A 24019-nucleotide genomic window follows, 5' to 3' on the forward strand; every position below is an offset into this window, starting at 1 on the left:
TGCTAAAATAACCCGTCTGATAATCTAAATATGGAAGATATGTAATATGCACTGAAACATAAAATTAAAGTGTAATTTGGTTCACAAAACATACACCTATTACAATATAAGCCTCATTTTTACTGAAATACTCAAGGATGTCTAAGTCCAGTCCTGTGAAACACTAGGTGCACACAGTGTAAAGAATTGTCATAGCTGGCAATTACCAATTTAAGAAGATTAAATGGCTCAGTTCCTTTCTTTCTTTTTCATAAGCTGAGTTATCTTCCTTTGCAGAATTACCACAGACCAGTATGGACAAACTACAAAGACAAATGTAACTGGGTTTTGAATTTTTTTTTTTTAGCCTTATTCTACAAACTTATGATGATGATTGTTCCTGTCAAATACAGCTTAAAAACTGAGGGACTAGTTGAATCTGAAGACTTGAATAAAACATATGTCAATATGCCATTCATTGTTCTGTTACTAAAAGTATATTCTGGAAGAATTATAAAGCTATTCACAATCTGGCAAGGTAAATAATTTCAGTTGCTTTAGACACTTTAAATATTACAGATAAGAATGGTCCTTCCACCTCACACGTAGGAACAACTGTTCTTATTTCGCATTTGGTCCCACTAGTATCTATTTTCCCAATTAATTATATATATATTCACAATGATCTTAAATAACTGCATTTATTATTTCATATTTCTGGTCAAAACAATCTCCTTAAATAACTGCAGGGTGATATTCTTAAATATGCATGAGTTATGTAACGTTTCCTAGTCAAATTCTTCCATGGATTCCCAAGAGCCTATAAGAAAAGGCTTAAATTTATTTGCATGACATTGAATACTTTCTTCAATATGGTCCCAGCCTTCTAGCCTTACCAATCACTCTGTGTCTACATTGGCTCTTTTCTGTAGAGAAGCTGACATATTTATTACTCCCTTAAACCCCTTTTCCCACTCCCTCAAGAGCACCCATTTCCTCACACAATTTCATTCACAGGGACTGCCATCAATTTTACCTTGATTTGAAAAATTCTGTTAAATTACTTACAAAAGTAATTTATATTCATTCCAACTAGGATAATAATGCAAATACATATTCTATAAAGATGGATAATTTCATGTTCTCTTCCTAAGTCAACTGTAATCAAGTTAACATTCTGGTTTGAATCCTTCACTACATTGTCCTCTAATATTTCTCCAAAGTCAAATGTATTCATACAAATAACTGCTTCTCCAATCACCACGGATTATTGGTTACCTGCTTTTATTTTGGTACACAAATTAGATTATATTACAATTACTGTTTTATCATTTATTTTTCATGTTTTATAAAAGGAGAATTTCTTAAGATTAATAGTAAACCTAATAAACATTTAATAGCTTCTTAATATTTCATATTCTTGAATTTTCAGTTAATTCAACCAGTTCCTCAATGACCTATAGTATATATAGATCATTTTCAAATTTAGCTGTAAAAACTAAAAGGAAAAAGGAGATCATTAATGAACTTAATCTACAAAACAAATAGATTCACAGATATAGTAAACAATCTTATGGTTATTGGGGGAAAAGGAGTGGGAAGGGCTAAATTTGGGAGTTTGAGATTTGCAAAGATAAATACAAAAGCCTACATCATATATAATTTCATTTAGAAAAGATAAAACTAATCTGTAGTGACATAAAACTGACTAGTGGTTGCCTTTAACTGTAAAAGGTCATGAGGGAATTTTTTGCACTGATGGAAATTCTATCTTAATTTTGCTGGTGGTTACATGAGGTAATACTTTCCTCAAAAGTCACTGAAGTGTAACTTAAAATGGATGCATTTAATCCATGCATATTATATCTCCATAAATGTGTAAAAATATACATAAATTTCCTAGGTTCAAACTATGCCACCTTTAGTAATGGCATCCTTAAATCAGTCACCCATTACAGACACTTATACTGGCCCCTAAAGATTTCTATTCCATACAGATAAAAGCCATTGCTATTGGTCCAACATTAAGTCATGTCTCTTGGATGAAGCGAGTTGACTCTGGGCACCTTCCTTCTGCTGAGTCCCTTTTCCCATCTCCAACTTCAATGATCATAAACCCACTACTAGCAGACAGAGTGACGTAGTGGAAAGGAGCAGGAAGGATCGATATTGTGTGGCACCACATTTAGGTACTGTGGTCCTTCTGCTCCATTTGTATCCCATGCAAGTCATGTTAATCTATGCCATCCTTTCTCCTTGCTTCTGTCTGGGTTAATTCAATAAACCATGTAATCTGAGAATCTTAATTTGGTCCATGAGAATTTTCATACTCTGACCTCTAAAATAGTTCAGTGATAGTATGATAGGATCTACCACAGCATCAAGGTAACTTCACATCATGACAAGAGTATAACCAACTTACACTGTGAAATCCATAAATGTACAACCAGATCAACCTTAAAATGGAATTGTCAAGACACTGGGACAAACAGTGTACCTGTATCAGAGAAATTCAGCGAAAAAAAAACTAAGTGAAAGTAGGTAGATACAGAATGCTAAGCAGTGGAATTGAAAGAGAGTAATTTCAAATTCAGAGAAAATAATAATTAATGAAATAATAAAATAATAATGGTTAAGACAGTAAAATAATTAACAACAAAATATTTTTTACTCCTGAGGTAATGCCTCTGTAGTGTAGTGGAGATAACTGCAAATATGCTTTACATGTTTAATGTGATTATTTTTTCAACAACATCAAGCTATGTGTGTGCACTTTCCTCATCATCATGCCCTTATCTTTGCATGTGCACTTTTTCATAATGCAAATAAAATTTTATAATCAAATTAACGTATATTTTCCATGACATGCTTTTAATCACATTGATATTCTAAAGATACAGCTTTTGAAGCAAATATAGATGTGTTTAAACTGATGGAAATATTCTTAAACTAAGTAAGTAAACAATGGCATTGCTGTCTCTTCCACTTTTCTGTCTTAGAAGTATAGTCTTTTTTCCCTTCCCTTGATCCTTTCACTCACAGATTACAGACATCTTGAGAAGGAGTACACCTCATCTACGTCACACTTCTTTTCATTGATATGAAGTCCAAAATGAATACAACCTTTGCAGTATTTATCAGTCCAGCTTTCTCATCTCTGGTTTACTGATCTCTTATCCATGAAATTTATATGCTATTTGACCATTTTTCATAATTACTTCTTTCGTTCTCAAACCCATTTTATTTTTGCTTCTTTTATATTAAGGATAGCAATTCCTTGAAAAAAAAATATATTTACTGCATCAGTCATGTCTCTTTTCTACATGACTCCTATTCTGGGTAGTTCAGCATTCGACTAGACAGCTAATAAAACCCCTATCAGTGCTCTGACTTTGTCAGTTTCAATGACCCTTTGAACCATTTCACCTCAAACACTTACTCTCAAAGTCTTAATCTGTATCTTGCCATACTAATATATGTAGTATTTAGACCTCCTCTATGTTATGAATCTAGAACTCTGACCACCACCTTCCAATTTCTCAGCTTAGTTCCTTTAGAACCCCACAACAGTAATGCTTTCTTCCTGCGGGAACCTAATTGTGTTTGTCACCATCCCATGTGCCCTCTCTTCCATCTTTATGTACATAGCAAAGATCATAGCTATACATATTTTTTTGCAAAATAACTTGCCATCTTTTCCTTGTGAAAACTTCATTCTGATACACTGTCAATAAGATGGAGAAATTTATAATACATAAATAAATGACCATGATTCACTTAAGAGGCAAGTGGCAGTTGACTCTATTCTAGGTTTAAATATTAATATTTTTTAAAAATTGTCAAAAATTACTCAAGTTTTTTTTTACAATCCCATACAATTATATTTATCCCATTCAAGATTATATATATTGTAAAGAGAAGGCAAAATAATTAAACTTGATAAGATTCACTATAGAAACAAACAAGATGTTCTTTAGTGATTATTTTAGTTAATAAATTTGAGTGCCTTCCAAGTCTAAACTCCTTTCTCCAAGTATCAGAGGTCACACCCATAGGGTGCATAGTATATTCATGTTTATACTATTTGTGTCCATTCTTCTAATCTTAATAGCTACTTAGATCAAAGTAAGTAAAGCTATTCAGTTTTCTATCTGTTAAAGCAAATAAATTCCCAAGATGTTAACGAAGGATTCATGTTAAAAACCTAGACTTTATTTCAAAAATAGACAATTCTTTATTACCATTAAAACTACACATTTCTTGGACCAAAATCACTGAGATGAAAATAACTAAGTAGAGGTCCCCCTGAGAAATTTAGGAATGTACAGATTTTCTTTTTCCTGAGGAAGAGGGTCCATAGTTTTCATCAAAGTTTTAAATAAGTCTAATTCCAAAAATAATAAAACTCCCGTCCAGGAAGGCAGTTCAAGGTGGCATCACAGGAAGACCCTGAACTCACCTCTTCCTACAGACACAACAAACTTACAGCTACATGTGGAATAATTTCCTCTGAAAAAGATCTAAAAGCTACATGAACAGCACCACTACAACAAAGGATTAAAGGGTCATACCATACAGAGATGAGTAGGAGAGACAGAGATAAAAACTCTAGCTGAAACCCCACCCCAGGGGCGGAAACCCACAACAGAGAGGGATCTCAAAAAATGGAACTTTCCCCTGAGGAGTGAGGGATTCACACCCCACACCAAGCATCCTAACCCTTGGGTCCAGCAACGGAGAAGCAAGCTCCCAAAACGTCTAGCTTTAAAAACCAAACAGGGTGTTGTCCAGGAGGATCACAGAACTGTAGGGACAAGAGAACTTGCTCTTCACGAAGAGACCCCCTCACCCTGGGATCCAACATAAGAGCATCAAGTTGCAAAGTGCCTGGACCACAAGTGAAGGAGACTCACTCACTAACCTTAAATGTTTATCAGAGTGGCAGGGACCTGCTGGGACTCTATTCTGGGGACAGAGGTACTGGTGGGTGCTATTTTTGCTGTCATACTCTACCTTATTTGTGTCGGCACTGACAGGCACCATTTCGGCTCTCTTCCACACTCTGCCCCACCATGCTACAGCCAAGCCACAGCCAGATGTGGGTGAGCATCAGCTGGGCAAGCACTGTCTACACAGGGGACACCCCTTCAGTGCCCGGATCTGGTGCCAGAGGGGATTACGCTTCTGGGTCCTCTAAAAGCAGAGCTACCATACGATCCAGCAATCCTACTCCTGGGCATATACCCAAAAAACTCTAATTCAATAAGATACATGCACCCCAATATTCATAGCAGCACGATTTACAATAGCCAAGACATGGAAACAACCTAAATGTCCATCGACAGATGACTGGATAAAGATGCGGTGTATATACCTATATAGATTTAGATATATATATGTATACAGATATAGATATATATACATACATACACATACTAGAACATTACTCAGCCATAAAAAAGAATAAAATAATGCCATTTGCAGCAACATGGATGGATTGAGAGATCATCCTACCAAGTGAAATAAATCAAGGACAAATACAATGTCACTTATATGTGGAACCTAAAAAAATGATACAGATGAACTTATTTACAAACTGGAAGTAGACTTACAGACATAGAAAACAAACTTATGATTACCAAAGGGGAAAGTAGGCAGTGGGAGCAGGGATAAATTAGGAGTTTGGCATTAACAGATACACACTACTATACATAAAATACATAAACAACAAGGACCTACTGTAGAGCACAAAGAACTATATTCAGTATCTTGTAATAATTTATAATGGAAAAGAGTCTGAAGAAGAATATATATATGTATCTATCTATATAGATATCTGAATCACTGTGCTGTATACCTGAAACTAACACATTATAAATTAATTTTACTTTACTTAAAAAAAAGAAACAAATCTCGCCATCTGCAGCAACATGGATGGACCCTGAGGACATTATGCTAAGTGAAGTAAGTTAGAAAGAAGGATAAACACTGCATGATTTCACTTATATGTAGAATATAAAAAATAAAACATACAAACAAAACAAAATCCATACTCAGAATCAGAGAGCAAATTGGTGTTTGGCGTGGTTGTGGGGAAGAAAATGGATGAACGAGATCAAGAGGTGCAAACTGCCAGTCGTAGATTAAATAAGCTGTGGGATGTAATATACAACATGGGGAAACTGTAATAATGTATTAACTTTGTATGGTGACGGATGATAACTACTGTAAGTTTAGTTACCATTTTGCAATGTAAACAAATGTTGAATCACTGTTAAACACACGAAACTAATATATACTGTATGTTAAATACTTCTATTTTTTAAAATGTAAAAAAAGGAATCCCTTCCACTATTTTAGACATCTTGCTTTATACTGACACTTAATTGATTTAATCTCTAAAACTTTGAGAAAAAGAAAAGCTTGCCAACCATCACATAGTAATTCCATGATTATTTTCTACTGAAGATTTCCTAAAACCCCTACCCCCATCGGTGCCCCAGCATTCCTTTCTTACAGATTCTTTTTGTGCAATACTAATTTAAAAATATTCTCTGGTTTGTCACAGGTCATCATTTTTTTTTAATGTCATCACATTTATACAGAGCATCTTATCTTAGATCTAGGGTTTTTTTTCCCCCCTCTCAAATAGATCTGAATTGGTGTTTTAGTAAGAAAAGTTTTTAAGATTGTTCATTTGGAATGAAATTACATAAAAAACTGAACTCTTCCTGTGTTTGTAACAGTGCTCAGGGCTTTAAGGTAGCAAAGGTCAGCCTTCTCTCTCTTGAATGGACTACATATACTTTAAGGTTAATGACTTACTGACAAAAAGTACTATACTCCTTGCAAGATAAAAGCCGTAAAATTGAGAAATAAATCAGAGTCTCTTAGTTCATCCGTCTGATAAGGCCATAGTCTTTCGTATATGCCATCTATTATTGACTTGGCTAATACCTTTGATTTAGATGTTCTAAAAATAATAATCACATCTTTGAAAGGATTTATCTGTAAGCCTCTTTGCCTTATATGTACTGTGTTAAAAATTATAAATCTCTGACTTCTCTCTCACTTGACTCATTTTTCTAAGAGTACACACTTTACATTATACTTTGTTTAATCAAATACAGTGCAAATTTTCCACAAGAATTAAGGCACTTTGCAGTTAATGGAAAAATGGAATATGTGCACAAAGGCATAGTTACTATTTCTGAGTATGTTTTGTTATTCAAAGTTTAGACAAATACACATAACAATATTCTGCTACGTTGGAGACTTTATATTTTCTTATAGAGGAAAAATTATTTGACTCTCAGTCCTCCAAATAACTGTTTACCTCCTTAATTCATCATATATATATATATATATATATATATATATATATATATATATATATATTTAGCTAAGAAACAAAAGATTCAAACATGATTTAAATGTGCAAACACAAATTCAGCTGACTCAATTTCAATGAATTATTTCAATAAACAAAATCTTTAATAAGACCTAAGTCATGTAAGCTTCTCAGTTCAGTTAAAAAGAAAGCTACAGACCATCTTGGGGAAATATGCATTCAGCATTATTGCAATTTCTGGTAATGACGTGTTATTAAAACAAATTTGTTACTCTCTGCATGATTATCTATATGACATACAATAAAAGTCTTTACACAATTCCCACTACAGAAGAAGGGAGAAAATCAGATATAATGCAACATAAATACATTTCATGCAAACAACAAATATTTTACCATGTAGTAGGTTAATGGTGACATTTGTAAGTATAAAGTTTGCTCTAATATACTTTCTTTATTTCTCCAAAACAATTTCTACTGAAATATAACTCAAATTTAGCACAACACTTTCATTCTGTTTATATTCAAATTCTGAAATATAAATATAGATGTCCGCACGTAGATGTTTTCATTTAAATTTTTAAATTATGAAGAATGTGAAATCAACTTGGTCAAAGTCTTTGTTTTTAGCAAAGTCAATTACAGAATTATTCTAAAGAACAACTAAGATTCATCTTACTTTTCAGTAGAAAGTTTCTATCAACAAGTTGGAAGAAAGGTAGATTTTTCAAAGGCAATTATGTTGAGAGAAAAGCTTGTGTTGTTTCACTATAAATATGGTTTTTATATTAAAGTGTTAGAATAAAAAGTGGAAAATGTATGTTAGTTTTGATAATGTATACATTTAGATTAGACAGAGCTCATACTCTACACTGCAGAAAAACAACTAAAATTAAACAAAAGAAAGTAATGAATTGATAGGTTCACAAAACAGTAAAAATCATGGCTTGCGTTCTTTTCAGGAAAGAGCATTTGTACATAATATATCTTATTGGTCTGGACTGGATCCGGTAGCCATACTGAGGTGGTGACTGCGTCTATGGATGTGGAACGTTCTGACTGGCCAGGACGAAGTTAGGAACAAGTGACTTGGGAGAGCATCGGCTGAGAGTTGGAGAGGAGTGATTTTCAAAGACAAACTGTCAATCATTCTAAAGAGTTGGATGGAAGGAAAAAAGAACAGATTCCCTCTCTACGTACTATTATTTAGGGATTCTGGGGAAAAAATTAATGAAGCATCATCTTTGACCTTCAAGTTTCGTATTGGAAAGACAGCAGTGTAAATGCACAACTAAAACTTTGTAAGTAATTTTATGTCTTACACGATATTTATCATAGATTGACTTGAAAACAACAGTGTCAAGGACTCTGGATGACAGAGTATTAAAATATAACTGAAACAGCATGGCAATACAAAGGGATCTTTTTCAAGGGGATTAATTCACCCTCCAAGAGGGGATTTATACTTTGTTTCCATATATCCAATAAGCAGTAAATGATGACCAGGAGCCAAAGAACACAAATAGGAAAGGAAGAGAATAGAGTTAACAAGATGATGAAAGGTTTTTTTTTCAGTTATCATGCTAAGTTAGCAAAACATTTTACAAAATTTGTAGAACAGAATGAAATTTTCCAATAAAATCACACAAAGTAAAGTTTGAGCAATTTCAACTGCAAAAAAGACAAACTAAAAGAAAGTACTTAAACACATATGCCCCAAAATATGGCAAACGGGGGAAGAAATACCAAAAGGTACAGAGGCACCAGCAGGACAAAGAACATAAGAGCAGGGGCGGGGGCTGTCGGAACCAGGTCCGGAGCCATTCTCAGCAACCCACGCACAGAGCGTTACCACCTGTAGTTCGACAGTCACAACACGTTTTAATTCCTCGTTTAAATGTTTTGGAATGAAATTGGTGGTCTAGATAACTGACTCACTACAAAGGATCAAATGACTGGATAGTCAAATCACATTCAAATAAATCAGAAATCATCCTTAATATCAAATGCTTCTAATTTCACAGACACAGACAAATCAGTAGGAAGGGGTCTGGAACTTCAGCAGCAACCGCCCCAGCCCTTCCTTTCTGCATAGACACCCCTCCTACCCCCAGAAAGTACATGCAGACTCCAAGTGATTTTTTTGTAGGTTTTAATTCTTGAAACATCTCCATTTTATACTTTGTACTGGGGATTGAACCCAGGACCTCATGCATGCTAAGCATGCACTCTACCACTCAGCTGTACTCACTCCCCTTTTCAACATATTTCTTTTCTTAAGGAGGTAGACTTTTAGAAATATATTAGTGTTGTATGTACTTAAAACAATAAAATTAAATCAACAGGGAGGGGGTAATCCATAAGGTGAATATGAATAGAAAGAAAAGTTAAAATAACTATTTGATACAATTCAGATTGCATTTCAAATTTGTTCAATGAAATAAATTTTCCAAGCTACAGTGGATGCTGTATATAGAGCTGTAGAAAAAACAAAGCTACCCCATTTACTGTAAGTGAGTTAATGAGATCTGAACTATTTAACATTTTAAATATTACAAAGCATTCAGTTCACTGCTTGCTGTATTACTGCTCTTGGTTTTCCTTTACTTTAAGGGAATGTGTTATCTCCAGGTCTAGAAGAAAATGTTTGTATTTGAGAACAATTATGTCTTTTCCTCAGGCTTTTTTTGCACTGTGACTTGAGCCATGGGAATTCCTTTATGCCTGAGAAGTAACCCAGGGTTCTTAGCTTCATGGCTGACACTGGAATAAGTATTAGAAGAATCTATATTCAGAGTAAACCTTTCATTGCTACTTGCTCTAGTATTTCAAATGAACATTTTTAGAATCATTATTTTACACACAGCCTTAGTTCTAATTTTCCCATTTAGGGTATTGTCTTAATGAAGGAAAAAAACAACTTAACAATGTTTACATTAACGAAACATTTAAATTTTATGATTTTACTCCAGAAAATACAGAAAAAGTGCAATGCCACCCCAAAATGTTTCTAGGAAAAAAGAAGTGTCAGATGTACTGGTCTGACAAGCCATAAATTGAAGTCTTGGAGAAACACCATCATTCCCAGCAATCTCTAGAGCCAAGTGGAAATAACTACTATCAGAAACACCCTACAGTGAGACGCAGCATGTCCTGCCCACAGACCCGGGCCGACTGGCCAGCACCCTGGGGCTTGTACAGCATTATTTCTAAAGCAACGGCATTTCGAGCAGAAAACAAAGGAAGGCGTTCTCTTTCACTTCATGAAATTCCACCTATTCTAAACATCTTCCGGTCACTACCTACCACTTAATCTACCAAAATCAGAGCTTGTGTATGACTTCCATGTGAAAACTGTGCCGTGCTGTGCGAAAGCACAAAATAAATAGTGTTAATAAATTAATTAAAGAAACAATTCTAAAGAGCTATTTTGTAACAAGTCTTAAAGTCTTTAAATGCTAATTTTGTCTCCCCTCCCCCAATATTTTCCCTTCTTTTTTCAGTCTGTTTGAGGTCCTCACAGAGTCTGAATGAGGATTAGATGTAATAAAATTCAGGGTTTTGCTTCCTTTCAAATTATGCTGAGAATCAAAACAGAAGATTTTAAAGAACAGAATAGAAGCTTATGGCTTAAAAAACAAAAATCAAGAGCATACTGGGGAGAGAAGGCAACCTTCTCCTGGAAGGACTAGTACCATCTCCTGGAGTAGAAATAAGGGGAAGAAAAAAAGAAGAGTTTGAGGTTTTGAGTTTGAAGAACATCAGAGGCTGCAGAATAGGATTTCTGACTGTGGTGATCAGCATGAGAGAATCAGAGTTTGTATTCATTTACCAAGGCTGCCAAAACAAAGCACCACAGACTGAGTGGCTTGAACAAAGAGAATTATTTTCTCACAATTGTGGAGGCTCAAAGTCTGAGCACAAGGTGACAGCAGTTGGCTGCTTCTAACCAACTCCCTGCGTGGCCTGTAGATGGCGATCTTCCTCAGTGTCTTCATACGGTCTTGCCTCTTGCTGTCTGTGTCCTCACCTTTGTATGAGGTCACCCATTACACTAGATTAAGGTCCACCCGTATGATCTCGTTTTACCTTAATTAGCTCTTACACGCTCTACCCCCAACTAAAGTCACATTCTGAGGTACTGGGGGTCAGGACTTCAACATATAAATATTGGGAGGACACAAGCAGCCCACACATAACAGAGTCGAAAGCATACAACATATTTTCCAGAAATAGAGCCAAGAAACCAAATGGAAGCAGAAACTCCGACTGAGCAAGCCACCGTGTCACTGCACCTCAGCGGTGGCTTTCTTCTTATCACCTGCACCCCGAAGTTTGCTGTCCTCTATTCAGCCTGTCCCCTCCTTGCTAACAGCCCAAGACTCTAGGAAGCAAACTCTTCCAAACATTTATGTCTGTTTTTCCAAAATGAACAGTGTCACTGTGAAAGGACAGGTCCCATTTCTGGTACTGAGTACGAAGACAATGTAGAAAGCAGTCCTTACCAAATTTTAAGTAAATAATATTCATGGTTCTTTCTATTGAAGAAGTAGAAGTTCTTTAAACTTCGTATTTCTGGGTCTTAAACTCTAACTTAAAAGGTTAGGAACCGCCACTTTCAAACAATGCATCTGCATTTAAAGAGAGTAATACCACTTGGTGATAAGGGATACATGCTTTTGATATCAGTTACACGTTACCTCACTTTATGGGAGAGCTCTCAGTTTAATGCATTCTTTTAGGATCTAAAACTGATTATATAGGAGATTAAATGTCTCGTATCTTGAGACCAGATGATTGCTACAGTGTCCATCAGGACATTACTCTCCCTAAGACCTGGTGAGTCAGGTCCTGTGGCCATTAACCAATTACTAAACCCCAAGCCTCTCCTCTTACCATTTACTTTAACACCAATCATTTTAGTATTATTAATTGCCCACGTTGCAACTAGTGTTCAAGATATGTTCAATTTTTACTAAACTGCACTTTATGACTTGTCCTCAGGTACTTTAAGAACTGCTGAATATCAAAATTCCTCTCTACTTAAATCTGCCAGACACCAAAACAATTCATAAAAATGTGCTATTTAAATTCTAGATGTATACTGTCGGCTTGTAAAAGCACTCCTGTTCACGACATTCCCTAGTCCATTAGAGTTGTGTCCTTCGCTGTGATAGGCAAATGAGGAACAAGAGAAGAATCTGTTTCATTTTAGCAACACAGAATTACAAACTAGACAGAGATGATCTCTGTCCTCCAGGCAAGGCTGACAGTGATTTCGCCTGACACCGAGGGAGAATACATGAACTGCACGGAATTTTTTTGTAATAGAATCCTGCATGAAGACAAACCTTGCTTGGCCTGCCAGAGTGTGATGTATATTAAGGTGGTCACTGGAGTCATCACAACTATTTTTGTGTCCTTGACCCAAACGTAAATATTCTTAATTAAAACCAATGTGAAAAGACTTTTAAAAAGCTACAACAATGACACCATTTCATCAAAAGTAGAGTTTTGTTTTCATGTTCATAGTCTTTTTAATTTGGTCATTTTCAATTTGCGTTGCAGGTAATTTTCTTACATGATGTAAGCAAGAATATACTAACGGCCCTTGATATTTCTCAGTAGCAATACCAATGCAATCATTTGTTTCACCCTTGCTATGTCAAAGTGTTGCTATGCTAAATGTTTTAGATTTGTTATGTTAGCTACCCTCAATTCCACCAGAAGGCTCTCACTTTTATTACCATTTGAGTCGTGAAGAAACCGATTCCGTCTCACACAGTATCTTGACTTTTTGCTTCATTCTAAGTACTGCGAGTGAATCTTTTTGATTTAAAGTTGTGAAGTGTATATTTCGTCTGTCATAAATCCAGGCCTACTTTCTGCCTGGCAACGTCTGTGGTACAGAACTTTGTAAGCTCATCTGAGTATTATATCACGCTTCAGTTTATACTTTGGTAGCTTGGAACACAAAACTAAGAGAGAAGAAAAGGTAGAGTAAATAACAAATGTGTCTGTGTTGATATGAACTAAGAGCCCCTTTTAAAAACAGTTATGGGTTAAGTAAGTCATAGGAAATTCATGGATGTTACTTTGTGATCATTGTTTAAGACTGTAAGAGGAATGCTTAATACTTAAATGAAATCATTGGTAAAAGGTATACTTCAGCTGGCTGCATGAGACATTAGATTATAAATTCTACTGACACAAATACCATGTCTTTCTACTTTACTAAGGAGTCTCCATCCTGTAAATATTCTGGAACGTTTATTCAATAACTGATTTTAAATGGGCTTGTGAACGAGAGGTCTTAAAATACTGAGGTTTCTAAGAATCTAAACTTGAAATAAGTAAAAAGAAGTATGTATGTTGTATGGAATACAAATATTCATCTATTTCATATCCAAAGAATACTACTTTCATATGTCTACGCCATCTTTCTAATTTATTTTCAAAGTTAAACTGAAGTCTAAGATTGGCCTTTAGAAGAGTGTGCAAAACACTTTGAAATCAAATGCTACCTTCTCTATGTAGGATAAAATACGATTTTATTCATTTATTTATATAATTATTCATTTATTTATATAATTATTCACTTTGAGCGAGGGGATATTAAATGGGGTTCACTTTCTAACCTAACTAATTTAACTACCTATTACATTGTCAAAGAGGTCTTCCTAACACAATTACCAACATTAATAATAATAAATATGACATCAGTAATAACCAATAATATAATGATGGTGCTTAAAAATTAGGCTTCATATTTCTTTGGCTCCCTACGTAAATTTGTTTCTTAGTAAATTTACTAAATATGTCTATTATTAAATTTAATAGAAGTTCTTATTTATAAATTACTCTACAAAATTTTGGATCAAAATACAGACAGAATCATCCTTAACCATGTAAGAAAGATCTATCATCGTTGCTAATTTCAATGACTTCTGATTAAAAGATAACTTTAGTGAATAAAGTGATAAAAACAATTATCAAACATAAGGCATTATTTGTAGGCTAAATTAAACATAACACAACTAAACTAGATTCCATCATATATAGAAACTTAGAATACAATGGAAGAAATTAAAGCAATTCTCAGCACTATTCAAAAGTGCTAATAGTCACTTTGAGACCTAAATAAATGAGTACACCTAAAAATGGGTACCAAACTCCAAAGTATTTTCTAATTCAATGATTACAAAAGAATGTTTATGAGTTAAAACTAAAACAAGTATTATCATCAAGAAATGTAAAAATATTTTGCCTAACATATCCCCAACTTGGACACACACCCACATATACACACAGATACACATTTAATTATTATATGATATTCTTATATCAAATATTATATAATTTTCTGAAGGAAACAAACCAATTTAAGTTGATTTAACTTGTTTTTGCCCCAAATTAGAACACTGAATATCCTTTTTTATGGAAACTTTAGCATTATTATTATTGCATGCATTAATAGTCCATTAAATGCTGGTCTAACCACATTATTTGGAGTGCATCGTTAGCTTATTCTTGATGAAAGATTTATGCATCAAATGTAATCTATTATAGGAATAGGACAAAATGTAAGAAACAAGTTTTGAAAAAGAGTCATGTCTTTCTAGTTTACAGTATCATTTCCCCTGATTCAATATACAACTGCAATTTCTGCTTCCAACAATATTAAAGCATCAACAATTTTCTAATCCATTTCTTAAGTAGAAAAAATGTGAAAATATGTCTTTTGATCAGAAAAAGTAAGGGCAGGAACAAATTCTCTAAGGATTTGACTTAAAACAAGCAGGCACCATATGACAGGAAGGCACAAGTGGAAATCTCTTAAATATCCCCAAATCCATGATCGAGATAATAAATCCAAAGCAGCAGCACACCCTGAGAGGATCTGTAGAGTTTAGTGCCACCATCAAAGATTTAAGGGACGCAAACCTGGACTCTCTGTCAAATCCCTTTTCAACTTACCTCCACGACTCCTGCAAAATCAGATGGAAGTTTCACAGCCAAGAGGAGTCTAGGGAGACATGACATCTAGATGTACTTATGGTGTCTTGGATGACATCCTGGAACAGAAAGAGGGCAGCAGGTAAAAACAGTGTTTTGTGAAGCAACCCATTCATTCTTGCAGTTAAGGTCAGGGTAATATAATAGCCTTTTTCAGGGAAAAAAAAAATTGGATTTTCTGTGACATTCTGAGGACATGACCTAATTTTAGGGAAGCAAGCCCCAGCTGTGAAAATCAACTACTGAGCTCTGTATAGAATTATCTGATATTTACAATGACAATAAACCAAACATGAGCAACAAGTTTAGATTCTACGTTTTCAGATTTTTAAGTTTCAGAAATGAACACACATTTTATTTTAGCTAATTTAAAATTCAATAGCCAAGCACAGATAGTGGCTACCTTATTGCACAACACAAGTACAAGTGGTCAACCATGGAAGAGACACAAGGCACCCCACGCTACCTGTGTCTACTCAGGGTCTGAGATGATTTTAAGCTGTGTCTCTCTGGGGTCCCAGTCTAAAATCTGCTTTGTTTATCAGAGATTCTTCTCCTTTGCACGCCCTGATCTCCAACTGTTGATAGACTCATAGCCTTATAAGCCTATCAAAATTCTGCTCATTCCTCAGCCTCTCAGCAGTCTCTGAAAGATTCAGAGAAATGCTCAACAGGGAAGAGGAGGAACCAAAAATAGCCTGTCTATTTATACTTTCTGTCTCTTCTGTATCTTAGCCCTACAATTCCTCACTGTTTTGGTAGCTCTCGTTATTTAAATACTTTCAAAAATACTTTTAAGTTTATTGATCTCTAGAAGTTTGAGGAAATATGTAATACTCAATAAAAACACAAAAAAGAGTTGTTTGAAAACTAGCTTATATGATGAAAAAACAACTCACTTATATTGACTATCTACTGTGGGCCTAACAAGATGTGAGATAATTTACATATCACATAACTTCATTTAGTATCAAATTATTTGCCTTTCCTTTTACATTCACTCTCCAGCTATACGTTCATTGACTATCAACTATCTTTGTCCCTTAATCATCAACACAATGGAATTTGAAATATTTCCAGCTATCAAATATCAGAAATTGTATTATGGCTGTCTTACTTTTTGCATGTGATTTAGTAGTTGATTATAAATCAATATAAGAATACAAAATTTGATTTCATAAAAAGTTAAACATATTTCTATACACAGACATACCACTTGGACTTAAGCAGCTCCTCATATCTTAAAATTTATGAATATTTAAAAATATATTACTTGATCGGAATTAATCTTTTTGTGTTATTTATATTTTATGGGATTATTTAAAATAGAGAGTTGTCTCAAAGAGCAAGTTAGAATTACTAGTTTAGAAAAATTTGCAAACATTCTACATGACACTTAAATATATCAAAATGTATGTATTTCTTCAAGCTAAAGGGAAGTCGAGAGTAATGTTCAATATTGCATTATTAGATAATTTCTTTATATTATCTTATTTTCTATCAGAAACACAGTGGTATGTGACGTTATCTGCAAAACAAAACAAAACAAAATCACCATAAATGTAATGGCTTAAAAGAACACAAATTTATTATCTCGCAGTTTCTCTGGGTCAGGAGTTGGGCACGGCCTGCCTGGGTCCTCTGCTCTGATTCTCGTAAGATCTACACCTATAGCTGTGTCTTCCCCTACAGGTTAGTACTCATGAAGGTAAAGATCTGTTTCCAAGCTCCTTGGGGTTAGTGACAGAATTGATTTCCTTGCAGCTGTATGACTGCGGTTCCCTTTGGTTGTTGTTTTGATTTCTGTTGCTGGCTGGAACCTGTTTTCAGTTCCTAGAAACCACTCTCAAGTCTCTGCCATGTGTTTTCCCCCAAAGACGGTTTATAACATGGCTGTTTACTTCTTCAAGGCTGGCAGGAGAGTCTGTGCTGTGAATTTTTCTCCTTATGAAGGGCTCATCTGGTTGGTTCAGATTCATCCAAAGTAACCTTCCTTTTAATTAATTCAAAGTCAATTGATTTGAAACTTTAATTACATGTGAAAAATTCCTTCACCTTTGTCATATCATGTGTTTCGATCACAGAACTGATATCTTACATACTCCCACTCAGCGGTTTAGAGTCATGTAAGGTGTGGACTTTAGAGGGTGGGGCTCATGCGAGCCATCTTTAGCATCCTGCCTCCTAAATAAAGGAAAATACTTTTAAAGATATTAAAATATATTTTCTTGGCAACCCTGAACTAAGTTTATCTAATAATATCTACAAATAAAAAACCCCACACCTTTCTTTCACTTTTGGTGGAATGTCACATACTTTATTTTTTAACATAGGCAAACAGTATTTTCATGTTTTATATGTTATGTTCTATGATTGCAAAATATTTAAGACCAAAATTTAGGTGAATTTTAGGCATGTTTCTTTGATTAATTTTTGTAATGTATTTTACCATAAATTAAAGTTATTCTAAGTAAGGTAATAGGATAAGCAGTATCTTACCTATTGCTTCTACTTAAAAAAATTACAACATCTATAAAACATTTGACTTGAATATTTACTTATTTTCACTCTTGGATATACTCTACATTTATAAATAAAAGAGAAAAATTATACTTTTTATTTTACTTATAGAATTATTATCAAATGACTTTAGTAATTTGAAAAGGAAAATTTCAAGAAAACATTTTCTTGCTTTTGACCATTTCCTATCTAAAAACTATTAAACTCAGTTTCTGGAATTATACTATAATATTTGAGAGCCTCATTTAAGAGAGTAGAGTGAAAACAGATTTTGTTGTCCCATTTTTTTTGTTGACCTGAGATCTCATTACAATGTTAAGAAAGTAATCATCTTATAAATAGTAAGACAAGAGGCAACCATTTAACACAAGTTGGAGGACTGATATACTGCCTTCAAGACTTAAATCTACATTAACCAAGACAGCGTGACAGCGTGATGTTGGTGAAACAATAGGTCAACTGAACAGAATAGAAAGTCCAGAATTAGATTCACACAAATATAGTAAACTGATCTTTGATAAAGGAGTAAAGACCAAAAATGGAGTAAAGATAATCTTTTCAACAAACACTGCTGGGACAACTGCACATCCACATGTCAAAACAAACACACAAACAATCTAGGCATACTCTTACGCTCTTTACAAAAATCATCTCAAAATGTATCATAGACCCAAATACAAAATATAAACTATAAAAGTAAAAAAGATTGAAGAAAATCTAGATGGCAGGGGTGATGAACGTGTAGAACTGCTGGGTTAAATGGCAGCTCTATGTTTGACTTTTAGAAAATCTACCAGAATGATTTACAAAGCATCTGTAAAATTTTACATTCCTATCAGCAATGCATGAGGACTCCAATTTCTACCCATCTTCACCCCAATTTCTGCTGATCCACATCAAAATATATATTATCTGACTTTTTAATTATAACCTGTTCTAGCACCTTTAAAGTGGTACCTCGTCATTTTGATTTTCTATTTCTGTATCATTTATATTCACTCTAATTGTTATTTCCTTTTTTCTGCTCACTTTAGTTTGATCTTTTTTGAGTTTCTAAAGGTGGAATGTTAGGTAGCTAATTTGAGTTATCGCTTCCTTTTTATTGTTCGTACTTACAACTATAAATTTTCCCCTGTGCCCTAACATAGAGCCTCCATCCCACAAATGGTGGCCGAGAGGAAGAAGACATCTTCCATTTCTCATGTGCAAAAAGCAGCTGGGGAGAGGATAAGAAATACTGATGCCCTGCCCCACCTGACCAGCTATCATAGTCCCCAAACCCCCAAACTGGGACCTTGAGAGAAAAGGAAGCCTGAGTTCTTAGCTTCACTTATCTGGAGTGGAGTTTCCATTATGCTGAGCTGGGAGAATGCAGGAACAGGTCACTATGCAAACACTCCAGATTGTGTTCTTCTGGAAATTGAGTAGACATGATTGACTAAGTGTTTCTTCATTTGCTGTGTTTTTAGGTCTATTCCCAAAGACTTTAAATGGTTCGTTTTTAAATGGTGTTTACCAGTTTACTGGGGATTGGGTCCATGGAGCTCCTAAAAATGTCATACCAGAATTTAATCTCCTCACTTTTTTATATTTTATTGTAGTTTAATGTGTAAATAAAATATTATCTATTTAAGCAATCATCTAAGTATGACCATTTAGGTGTGTCCTATAGCTTGCAATTAGGAAGAATGCCAAGAAAAATTGATGTCATGTATATTTGTGTGTAGGGGCTATTTTTATACATATATATTTAGTTACTTTATCAAAGTATAAGTAGTGAACCAATCAGTAAATGCATATATATATATATATTTTCAGTTACTGTTAAATTCCCTTCCATTGGGGTTATACCATTTTGAGTTCTACCAGCAACATGGGAGACTGTGTGTTCCCCGCCAGACTAACCGACAGAGTGAGTGATTAAGCTTCTGAACTTTGGCCAAACTGATCAATGAGAAACAGTATTTTGGTGTGATTTGAAATTGCATTTTTTGTTATTATTAGTGAGGTTACGATCTTTTCTTACCTTTGAGGGCTTTTGTGATATGTCTGTATCTTCTGCCCCATTTACTTACATTTTGGTCTTTTTCCTTAATGTTTTTAAAATTCTGTTGCAGACTTTAGAACTTTTCTGTAGCATACATTGCGAATATTTTCTCCCAGTTTGTCTCTGGTTGTTTGACTTTGCTTATTTTTTATTCCTCATGGAAAAGTTTATTTTTCTTTTTTTAATATTCTCAGACGTGTTAATATTTTCTTCTGTTATATGTGAATTTGAGTCATAGAAGTATTTTCCCCGGACCCATCAGTAAGAAATTGAACTCTGATTATTGGGTTTGTAAAAGGCCATTTTAAAATTTTTACCTCATAGAAGGTACTGCATTCAGCTGGCTCTGTATCTTAGCACCTCCTCCTGCACTGAACATGCTCACAATACTTGGAACGTTAGCAACCATTTGCTATCAGAAAGAGAAGGTGAGAGAACCACAGAAAAGCTGTTTCTCACAATTTTAAGCCATTGGCAAGAGCAGAATATCCTCAGCTGTTTGTTCCTCAAAAACAAACAATACTTCTGTTTATTTAAATGACTATTAAATAGTTAAGCAAGTTAATGCTTTTTGCAGATGAAAGAACCTCTAGGTGACACACTAAGCAATCATGTATAAGCTTATGTGTGTCATTTATTCATCTGTTTGTGTGTTACTAACCGCTCATCTTTCGCTTTTCATACGAGGCTGTTTACTTCCGTTAGTCGTCAGAAACCACCTTTAATCTCTGTCCCCTTTGGTTATTTATTTTGAATCTTATAATATGCATTTAGTTTTGAGTTCAAATATTAGTATATTTACAAATTTATGATTTATTCCTGCACAGAATTAACACATACATTTGAGTTATAAATCCTAGTAACACAGAAGGATGGCTGTGAAACAGAGCATGCCTCCTGGAATAGTGAAGACTAGAAGACAAATGTTACTTTTGGAGAACTTTATAAGTCAAGTAGACAATGAATAATTGTGCATACTCATTTTCATAATGCCATACTTAAGTTTCCCTTGGGTTTATTTCATTTTAACAAATTAATTAATTTTCATTAAAAGCCAAGCACAAGGTCTGAGACATGAAGAAAATTTAAACATTTATAAAGCAGAACTTCTAAATGGTGCAGATTTATGGACATTCAGGTCAAATCTCAAACAATAAAGATGTTCTAATTAGGAGAGAAAATAATTTACATCACATAAAGATAGACTAGGCCTGTGTAAAATGAGTATAATATAACGGAGCAAAATTTTGCCATCAAATGTCATTTACGAGCCACCTTGGTTGGAAATCTCACAATTTCCAAAAGAATCTTTAAATCAAAATAAAGATTGCTAAATTTACTGTTAATTCTATAGTCTATTGTCAGTTTTCCTAACAGTCTGTATATACTATACAAGTCCTTTAAATGATTACTAATTCCTATTGAAGATTTAGTTAAGTCTTTATCCATGTCAAATTAAGAAACAGTACATTCTTTTGAATTTTTTGAAGCCACCTCTCTCTTCCCCTTTCTCTCTTTTCTCATTCTCATATAGGAATTCTCTCGTTTGCCTAAATTAATCATATCTTACCTCTTACTTTTTATACTGGATTTGCTGTCCCCTTGAATCTTTGGTTTTTTGTTTTGTTTTGTTTTGCCTTCAGCCACCATGCTTCTAAATTTCAGCTGCTAATCAGACCCATGTGATGGTGGCATCTGTGAAGTTGCATTTTCCTTCAATATATGCTTCTAAAGTATTTATTCATTTACTTTATATTTTGAGAACGTACCACGTGCTCAGGATACAGGATACAGATACAGATACACAGACCCTGATTTAAAGAAGCTTGCAGTAGAGTGGTGAAGACAGGAAAGTGGTGCTGTCAATTATTATACGAAATACTAAGCATATGAAGTAAGTACCAGAAGAAAATGAAAGTTGCATTTGCTTGTTATCCAAGAAAAGTTGCTACACTTCTGGGCTAAAGCATTTTGCTTAGAAAGCTGCCTGTCATTCTGTTCAGTGTTGGATCTTGGCATGACAGCTCTGAGTCTCTTTAAGCAACTCTGCTGAATTTTATTTCTTCATTCTTTTATTTTCACACAAAAAAGTGACTCCAGAAAACAGTTTAATCACTTGAATTCATGAATCTATAATATGATGTTTAATTGCACTGGTTGGGGTTTGATCATAAAAGTAGAATTACTATATGTGATATGCACTAAGGAATTTGTTGGAGGGCTAAGACCTGGCACAGTTGTGTAACCTGGCTATGTGGTAAGTGTTGCTTCTGTATCTGTTACTGTGCATGAAGTCATTAGGGCTAGCACTTGGGAAGGAAAGGTGGGCAGGAAATGGGGGAGAGCAAGGACAAAGTAGAACCCAAAGGATAAAAAGAAACTCATAAGAAAAAGCTGAACCCCACATCCATCACTCATGAACTCCTTTGATGATGCTGGTAACCTGCAGGATACAGCCTTATAGTCTGGAGCTGTATTTGCATCTGGTCCAACATTTGGCAAAGGTGAGATTAGGTGAGAGTGGGAAGAATGAAGGGACTGGTTGCTGGATGGCAGCAGCCAGGAGAACCAGTTGCTCAGTAACAATATACATGAGACTTGAAGCGTGCATTGCCCACATACCTTCACAATGGAAACGTGACGGCTAACTCACTTCCATTTAACAAATGTCATGCACGCTTCTTTTGACCAATACTAACTTGGAACCATAAGGAACAGGAAATTTTGAAAAATATAGACCCAATTTAGCTAAGGTGATTTTTTTTTTAAATATCACAATTATTTTGAAATATACAGAGCCATTGCAATCCAGGGATTTATACTTTACAATCTAAAGCTCATTTTTGAATAGGGTAGATAATCTGTTTTATCCCATTCCAACACTCAGAATCAAGAAATCTCTGTCCAGTAACCCAATTTAAATGATCCTAGATGGAACACAGGCACATGAAAAGATGCTCAGTATCACTATTTATTAGAGAAATGCAAATCTAAACTACAGCGAGGCATCACCTCACACTAATCAGAATGGCCATCACTAAAATATTAAAGTAATAAATACCAGGGGGGGTGTGGAGAAAGAGAATCCCCCATACACTGTTGGTGGGAACGTAAACGGGCTCAAGGACTACGGAGAACGGTATGGAGGTTCCTTAAGAAACTAACAATAGACTTAGCATATAATCTAGCAATTCCACTCCTGGTATCTATCCAGCGAGTACTAATTTGAAGACACACGCACCCCAGTGCTCACAGCAGCACTATATACGATAGTCAAGACATGGAGGCAACCTAAATGTTCATCAACAGGTGACTGGATAAAGGAGATGTGATGTACACAAACACGTATACTGGAATATTATTCAGCCACAAAAAGAATAAAACAATGCCATTTGCAGTAATATGGGTGGACCTAGAGATTATCATACTAAGTGAAATCAGACAGAGAAAGACAAATATCATATGATACCACTTATATGTGGAATAAAAAAAAAAAAACAAATGAACTTATTTACAAGCCAGAAATAGACTTGCAGACATAGAAAACAAATTTATAGTTCCCAAGAGGATGTGGGGAAGGATAACTAGGGAGTATGGGATCAACACAGATACACTACTATAGAAAAAAAGATTGTAGAGAACTTGTAGCTGTGAAGAGGAAATCAATTGAGTGTGTAGCTAGTTAGTGTTTAAGAACAAAGTGGAAAGAGTGATGAGGAAAGACAGGAAACAATGATTAAGCCTGAAAAAATAGAATCTGTCCAGACCATTTACTCATTCATCCATCCTCTACTTCATTATTCCTCATCTATCCATCTGATAAATATTTATTTCTCATAAATTAGGTATTATCCAAGTCTGCAAGAATACAAAGATACATACAAAGATACGCCTGCCATTTAGAAACCAGTATTTATGTGAAGAAGCAAGACACTGAATATATCACAAAGCAATATGAGGAAAACTGTAACAGAACGGGACCCCAAGTATAGTAGTACCACTATGTGAGAAGGAATGAGGAGAACGCACGCAGCACAGGTAAACACCGTCAGGCAGCGTCGTGTGTATGTTGGTCTATTTCAACTCCAATGACAAAAGGAAGCAAG

General features: G+C 34.7%; 1 protein-coding gene across 1 annotated transcript in view; it reads right to left on the reverse strand.

The window, feature by feature from the left end:
- LOC135318760 (guanine nucleotide exchange factor VAV3-like) overlaps positions 1 to 24019 on the reverse strand; it is a 349548-nt gene that overhangs the window by 116557 nt on the left and 208972 nt on the right. The window contains exon 3 of the mRNA XM_064477009.1: positions 15308 to 15405. Within this exon, the coding sequence (XP_064333079.1) occupies positions 15340 to 15405 (66 nt within the window). The 3' untranslated portion in view covers positions 15308 to 15339. The remainder of the gene's footprint in view (positions 1 to 15307; positions 15406 to 24019) is intronic.

The sequence above is a fragment of the Camelus dromedarius genome, chromosome 21 (assembly GCF_036321535.1).
Source record: "Camelus dromedarius isolate mCamDro1 chromosome 21, mCamDro1.pat, whole genome shotgun sequence".
In the NCBI taxonomy this organism is placed as follows: domain Eukaryota; kingdom Metazoa; phylum Chordata; class Mammalia; order Artiodactyla; family Camelidae; genus Camelus; species Camelus dromedarius.